The 7,918-nt window shown below is 36.6% G+C and overlaps 1 protein-coding gene and 1 long non-coding RNA gene across 2 annotated transcripts in view; both read right to left on the reverse strand.

Annotated features, from left to right (window-relative positions):
- The window catches only part of LOC139594061 (loricrin-like), a 29,367-nt gene extending 26,020 nt beyond the window's left edge, over nt 1-3,347 (reverse strand). Inside the window, exons 1-5 of the mRNA XM_071435643.1 lie at nt 3,342-3,347; nt 2,829-2,858; nt 2,563-2,598; nt 1,562-1,597; nt 313-348 (exon numbers count right to left, since the gene is read on the reverse strand). Coding sequence (XP_071291744.1) covers nt 313-348; nt 1,562-1,597; nt 2,563-2,598; nt 2,829-2,858; nt 3,342-3,347 — 144 coding nt within the window. The remainder of the gene's footprint in view (nt 1-312; nt 349-1,561; nt 1,598-2,562; nt 2,599-2,828; nt 2,859-3,341) is intronic.
- Nucleotides 3,348-3,788: 441 nt separating this feature from the next.
- Nucleotides 3,789-6,858, reverse strand: LOC139594027 (uncharacterized). Its single transcript, XR_011680492.1, has 4 exons — nt 6,476-6,858; nt 5,823-5,840; nt 5,240-5,275; nt 3,789-3,831 (listed from the first exon to the last, which is right to left on the reverse strand). It is a non-coding gene; the product is annotated as an uncharacterized lncRNA (long non-coding RNA).
- Between the last annotated feature and the right edge of the window lie 1,060 nt (nt 6,859-7,918).

Raw genomic sequence — 7,918 nt, forward strand, 5'->3', positions numbered from 1 at the left:
AGGACAGCATTTGGTTACTTCCCTTTCAGTAAGGGCTCCAGCCTGCATTAGCAACAGCAAACAGCTACATCCTAAAGCCATGCTGGGCTAAGTGCAGAGCCAGGCAACTCCTGGCCCTCCTGAGGATGCTGAGTGATGATTTCACACACTGGGATTCCAGATCAATGAGTAGCACTTGCATAGATGTTGAGTGTGAATTGACACTTTCAGAGTAAATGTCCTTTAAAGTTCAGATTCTGAGGGTTTGCTAAGTGCCTTCATAGTGCCATTTCTGACATGCTCTATTCTGACTGGTGACTGACTGATGCTTACCTGGCCATAGGAACTGCCACCTTGAGGCTGGTACCCCTGTGGGAAATTAATGATTGATTCACAGTTACTCTATTTGTGAAGCTGTTGCCTCTCTAATGTCTATTTTTGGGGTAAGAAAACACAATAAGACAATGTACAGACTCTACTGCTTAACTAGACTTATTTTGATATTTCTTATTCTGGAGAAATAGGCGATCACACTGGGACCATTGAATGACAATCATAGAGTAGTTTTACGTCTGTCTCAGACAGTACTCTCATCTTATGAGAGTTTTTCAGGAAGGGACAAAACATTTTCTTATTATGTTTACTTTTCCTTCTCTTTTTCAGACACTGGGCTTGGATGGCTAATGCTGAATAGTAGGTGAATATTGCTTCATATATTTGTATTTTCCATTGGCCCCAATTGCATAATTCCCTTTATCTGAGAGAAAATTAAGGTGAAAAATAATATTTAAAAGTTAAGACAATCTTAGAAAAAATATAGCTTCATAAAATGAAAACAAAACAATGCAATTCAAAGTAGCAGGTCAAATCAATTGACCAGGGATGACTGTATTTTTAAAAAAAATTCTCATTAATATAAAATTACTGTGGTTATAATTTGCTCTTGAAATCTGCCTTTAATATAATCTCAGAAAAGTGCAGTTTTTTCATCTACCTGCAGACCTGTGCCACAACTGCCTGGCAGGGTTATGAAGACAGGAATTACCAAAAAGTATTTGAAGTATGCTGTTTATTTTTGCTATCTGACATAGAGATCCTGACAAAACTCATAGCTACCTTAGGACTGCTTTATTGTACATAAAAATTGTGAAGGGAGGTAGATATTCATTAGTTGCAGGCTTCAAGATAAATTCTTCATTCAGCTGAGAATCTAACCCAAGGTTCTTTAATTTCTCAGCGCTATTTCTCTGCTGACAGCAAAGCAGGCAGCAAAGAACTGACAATAAATTTGTATTATACCATTAATTGCAATGAGAACATCATCAAATAGACTATTTCTACCATAAATTTATAAAGTTCCACACCTGTGGAAAAGATAAGATAGCAGCAGAAATCTAGGATTGCTGTATATGTCTACAAGAAACACTACAGTCATGTTTAAAACAAAACATTTAAAATAGATTCAGAGATACATTGGTTAAGAATTCAAAATGAATTGAAGAAAGAATATTTTAAAATTTGTTAATTTTTCAGGGCAATGGCACTTCACTTTCTCAAATGTTCTATTTCAACTAACGTTTACCTGCCCATAGGAGCTGCCACCTTGAGGCTGATAACCCTGTAAGAAAGGCACAGTGTCAGTTGTAAAAAGTGCTGTGTAAGTATAGTCCCAGCACAGCAGAAGCAGAATCACAGAATACCAGAGAGAAAAGCCCGTTTCCATTAAAGGTTCCTCTCTACTATGTTACTTTTCCCCTCATGGTATTTCAGTGGCACAAATCAAATTCAAGAACCACTCAGAAACACTGAGAAGGAAAAAACCACCCATGTCCCAAAGCCCATTTACAGGACAGGCGCCTACAGTAAAGCTCAACACATTTCAGCAACAGTCTCACCTGACCATAGGACTGGCTGCCTTGGGAACCCTTTAAATAAGGAGAAGATAATTACCACCTTGGCAAAGAGGCTTCTTTCTACAGCATGATATCTATGGAAATAACAGCTGCATGTGGGATTCCCTAAAAGGCTCTTCCTGTGCCAGAGGACACAGAGCAGTGTGCTAACAGCTGTGCATCTGTGCAGCAGATTGTCTTATTCTCTGCAGAAGCCATGGCCCAAATTGAGGCACAGACTGCCAAGGGAAACATCACTCTCAAAAGTCTTCCAGTCATGCCAGTCACAGAGAGATCAGTGAAGAACTTTCTACAGAGCAGCCACTTTGCTTACCTGGCCATAGGAGCTGCTGCTGCTGCCTGAGAAACCTGCTCCACCCTAAGACAAGGACATCATTTGGTTACTTCCCTTTCAGTAAGGGGTCCAGCCTGCATTAGCAACAGCAAGCAGCTACATCCTAAAGCCATGCAGGGCTAAGTGCAGAGCCAGGCAACTCCTGGCCCTCCTGAGGATGCTGAGTGATGATTTCACACACTGGGATTCCAGATCAATGAGTAGCACTTGCATAGATGTTGAGTGTGAATTGACACTTTCAGAGTAAATGTCCTTTGAAGTTCAAAGGGTTCTGAGGGTTTGCTAAGTGCCTTTATAGTGCCATTTCTGACATGCTCTATTCTGACTGATGCTTACCTGGCCATAGGAAATGCCACCTTGAGGTCTGGAGCCCTGTAAGGAAGGTAAGAAGTCATTTGTAAACAAAGCTATTTTGTCTTAGTACAGCAGCAACAGAAAAGTCCATTTCCTCTTAAAGCTCCTCTGTATTATGTTAGTTTTTCCTACATTGTATTTCAGTGGTAAAAACTAGATTCATGGACCACTCAAAAACATCAGTAAGGTAAAAAAAAAAGAGCGGCTCCTACAGAAAAGCTCAACACATTTCAGCAACAAAGTCTCACCTGGCCATAGGACTGGCTGCCTTGGGAACCCTTTAAATAAAAAGAAGATAATTACCATCTTGACAAGGAGCCTTTTTTAAAGAGCATGATGTTTATAGAAATGAAGCTCTCTGTGGATTTCTCAAAAAGCACAAAGGAGACAGAGCAGTATGCTAACAGCCCTGAAATAGATTGTCCTATTCTCATCGGAAGCCATGACTGCCAACCTTGTGCATATTGAATACTCTTGATATTAAGTAGTGGCCTTCCTGTGGCCCTAATCCCTAAATCTCATAGCTACCCTTTTGAAACAGTTTTCTGATTGCATGTAGTGCTACAGAGAATATTGATGGACTTTTGCATCCCTCCTACCCCCAGCCCCCAAGAGGAGTAAGACCTAAAGAGCCTTTGTACTTGAGTTCATACAATGAATATTCCCAAGTTTTAGTTTGCAATAATTTATTATGCCATTGTGTGAGTATTTTCTAGAATTCCCTCACTTCTTTTCTTTTTTTTTCACACAAGTAGCTTTACCTTCATGCTTTAAGCAATGCTGGAGGACATTGCACAAAGTTCCACGATTATGATTTTTCATCATTCTTGATATGGCTCAGCAAGTACCCTTTACAACTTCTGGAATTTGAGGTCTAATATGCATGGAATCTGAATCTATCAGTATGGAGCTGGTGGTAATGAGCCTATAATCACTTCCTCTCAGGGCCTTGACCCTTATGCTCTGAGTAGAATACACTCATTTCATGCAACTCATCACACATGGAAATGCATTTGTGAGCATCAAAACCAAAATCATTTGAATACCAATATCAGATGGCATTTTCATGAACAAAAGCCTGGGAAATAGAAATACCTGCACCTGTGAAATCCATTTTTAAATGCAGAAAATAATTTTTTCATAAGTTGTGCTGGCACTGTTTTTAGGAAGTCTCTAGGAATATTTATAACACTTTTTAAGTTTACTTACCTGAATATAAGTACTGCTGCTGGTTTGCTGTTTTTGTCCACTCTACACAGGAACAAAAAAAAAAAAAAAAGGTTATTTATTTTTAAGGAGAATTGCTTATGCACAAAGCCATTTCAAGAAGCAACTCTATCCTTTTACCTACTAGAGCGTTTGAAGGCTACAAATAGAGTTCATTACACTTTTTCTTACTTTATGCCATCTCCATGTGCTAGAAAAGGTATATAAAAATCCTACACAAATAAAGTGTTAAAAGTATTTATATATATTGATATGATTTTCTTAATGAAAATTAATTGTAAAATACATCTTTGTGTCATATTGTGTTATTTGAAGTGAGTTTAAATAATTCTGCCTTTCAAATGTACCTCTTAAATTGCCTTAAACCCATATCTATTTGTATTCACATTATGACTGATTTTTTTCATTAATAAGCCCAACAAACTTTTGACAAAGGCTTTGCCAAAACAAAAATTGAAAAATCCACAGTTACAATTTAACATAAGGAAAAAACCACTGCACAAAGTATTTTGATTCCCAGAAAATAGATTATGAGAGGAATAAAACAGTTTTTATATTTACACATTGAAAACAGTTAACCTGTGTAATCAAAACACTGTACATTTAAAGTCAGAAATAAAATAACAAGGAAATCATATTCCTTTCTTTGCCAGCATTCACCACAAGTCATGGAAGAAAATAATGTTGTACATTTTGAAAGCAATGGTTTTGGAAAGACAAATTTCAGCTGGGGGTAACCTGCTTCTGATCTTTCAATGAAAGTGAGAATTTGTTTTTGTAGTCTGATGGACTGGCATCTAATGGACTGACTAAGACTGGGATGGATGCTAAAATTACAAAGAACTCAAAAAAATATGTCTGAATGATATTCATAATACTTTATAATCATGCTTGTAGTGAGATTAGACTGCAATCAACTTTCCAAGTGCCTGGTTATCAAGAAACAACATTACAAATGCAACAGTTCACCTGGGCATTAAGAGCAGGATTTTAAAAATGTAATTCTGAGCTGGGTGTTTCCATTAAAAAATGGACTGTTTAAATGAAAATGGAACAGTGCAGGCTGCAATTTATATTTGATTTTATACCGAGTAACATTCAAGTTTTAGTTCTGGAATTCCATCCTCCTTCCTGAGCAGACTGAGATGGTCAAATTTTGCCAATTTTGAGAGCACAAAGGAATTTGCATACAGAGGTTTTAAAATTTTTATGTGTAGAAAACAGCTGCAATAGTCTTTATTCAGCAGCCAGCTATGATATCCCCCTTGATGTAGTCACAGAAATGCCCTAACCCACCACTGTAGCTTGTGGACATCTAAGATATCTCTAAGTTACCCACACTTATGTGTTGCCTAAGAGAGGAATTATTACTTAGTTTACTAAGGCAAATCTTCATTAAAAATTCAAGTGTAATTGAGAAAAAAATGTCTACCTGTACTATGATCCTTGTAGCAGAGCTTCCCAAACTCTGAAAAAAAATCCAGAAACAAAGAAGCATAATGCAGCACATTTAATTGACTTGTTTAATGCAATACACTTAAGCAGATATATTAACTTGAAGTATTTAGTTTGTGAGAATAAAGGGAAAGGTTGTATGTGTAATGTACTGTGTACCAATTCTAAACACCCAGCATTAAGCTAGTTTATTCTCAGTTCTGAAAGTTTGGGGAGGCAGACTGACCCTACTAAGTAATTTTCTACCCTTACATCTTCTGTGGAGAGCAGCAGAGCACAGGTTATGTGCACCACCTTTCTGCACTAGCAGTCAGCTTGGGGTCTCCAAATGTGGGGAGGGAAGCTGAGACATCATCACCCCTCCAATCTGTCTCACTGTCACCTGCACTGCACATACATCAACACATACAGATCCTCTTCCTCATCCAGGCATTTTTTGCTGAATTCTGAGGCATGAGGGACAAACATGAGAGAGTAGCACAAACCATCCTGAGACAACTGGTTTGATCCCATAAGAACTATAATGATCCTATAGGAATCAAAAGAAAAAGTATTCGTACCTGAGGGAAGGTGTGACGCTGCAAAGAAACAGAAAAATCTTTCATTATTTTGCACAAGGGCTTGCCTAAACAGAATATTGCAGCAGAGAAAGGGAAAAGGGGCCCTGATATTTCAGATGCAATAGATAGTGAAATGTGAAAGAATGATATAAAAAGGATGGCATGAATAAATGCATCTTAACCTTTATTCAAGTTAGAACAACATGTTCTATTAGAAATTCAACATATTTAAAATATTACATTATAAAAGTTCACTTCAAGCACCTGAAGGCTAACCTCACTTTTAGTTCCAAGTAAGCAGAGTGGAAATGTAATAATTTAAAAGTGAGCATGGAAGTAAACTTACAGAAGAAAATTGCAATAGAAACAGAAAATCAAAACTATGTGGGAGCACAGAGACTGCATAGATGGAGACACCTGGTGTCTGCAGCTAATCCATTGTCCCTGCAAGAATGAACAGCAATCACAGAACCACGAGGTCTGTACCTATCTTGTAACACATCTTCCTTGAAGATAGCTGTACACATGGGGTAAATCCTGCCTGCCAAAAAATTGTCTCCAGGGATATTTCTTAAAATTAAAAATATTGATACTTGAAAGCTTTTTGGGTCAAAGTTATTTGTAGGGAAAATGTGTAGAGAAAAACAGCTTACCACAGGTGGGAAAGGGTTGCTGTTGGCAACGACCACTACCTATAGAGAAACCAGAGGAAGCTATTTACTTACCATAAAGACCATTTATATATTGCTAAATATGTCAGAAGAATGAAGAATACTAAAATGTGAAAATTTACAAACTCTGATAATAATGCTATGGAAGGTCCCTTTCATAAAATGGCATTTAAAAAAAATTTGATTTTTTAAAAAAAAGAATGACTATTCAAACTATTTATACATAGTTTACACAAGAGTATAAGCAGATAAACAATTTGCCCCAAACCACATAATGACACAGGTGTAGAAGCAGAAGCAGGATTTCCTGTCCTGTACCATATCTACTTGCCTGTACTGTGTGCCCTTTTTTGATCCTCAACTTTCCACCCCAAACTAGAATACGAATTTATTTTGTCTTTATTCAGTATAATGATAAAAAATAAGAAAGACTTGATAATGAGTTCATTTAACATATATCCAACATAAGCCAAATTGAATAATTGTATCTTCTGCTGTGTTAATGTTCTCTCATTAGAAGCTCTCTCAGCCTCTAAGAACCAAACCAAATCATATGAATCAATCTGGATTAAAGCCTTGAAAACTCTCGACTGAAATAACAGAAGCCATGCCAAGTTATAACTGTAAGAATTTTTCCCTTTGAATGGGAGTGCTTACCTTCTTACTGGAATCTGAACTGCTTGAAGGGACAGACTGTAAAAAATACAGAATTCATTTGTTACTTAAATGTATGGCATATTAACTACAGCACTATTCTCCACAAGAATATTATACTAACATGATACTCGTGAAGTACCAAAAAAAGTAAAATCAGAAGAAAATTAATGTATTGGCAGTTAATAAATTAACAGCTGCAATAAATCAACTACTTTAAATTGTTTTGAAGAAGCCAAATTATTTTGCTAATTTTACAGAGTAAGTACTGTATAAAAGCTGCAAATGTTTCATCAAAAAAATCTATCAGTAGGAAAAAAAAATTAAGCTCTTCTACCTTCATCCAAAACACTAACCCAAAACCAAAAAACCCCAAACCTTTTAATTCTTAGTAACCATCAAACAAAGCACTGACTTTTGGAAAAGCATAGTAAAAGTAACTGGTGTCCATTTATAGAATAAATATGGTGGAAAATAGAAGTAAGGATACAGCAACAAACACCAAATATGTCATTCATCTGATGAAGTTATTTCCAGGTATGATCATTACTAAATCATTTGAAGAGAGTTTTCCTTTATCCCCTTCCACAAATCTAATTATTGCTTGGTAAATTTGGGCATAACTGCTTAGCTTTTGAATACCTTAGGAAGCTACAAACATGTTGGAAAATACAGTTACCTGGCCATAAGCAAGACCACTGCTGGATAAGGATGCACTCTGAAATAAAAATATAAATCAGGTATTTATTTATACAATAATTTGCTAATTAT

This window comes from Agelaius tricolor, unplaced genomic scaffold, assembly GCF_023055355.1.
Source record: "Agelaius tricolor isolate 1412-34295 unplaced genomic scaffold, bAgeTri1.0.p SCAF_11, whole genome shotgun sequence".
Taxonomy (NCBI): domain Eukaryota; kingdom Metazoa; phylum Chordata; class Aves; order Passeriformes; family Icteridae; genus Agelaius; species Agelaius tricolor.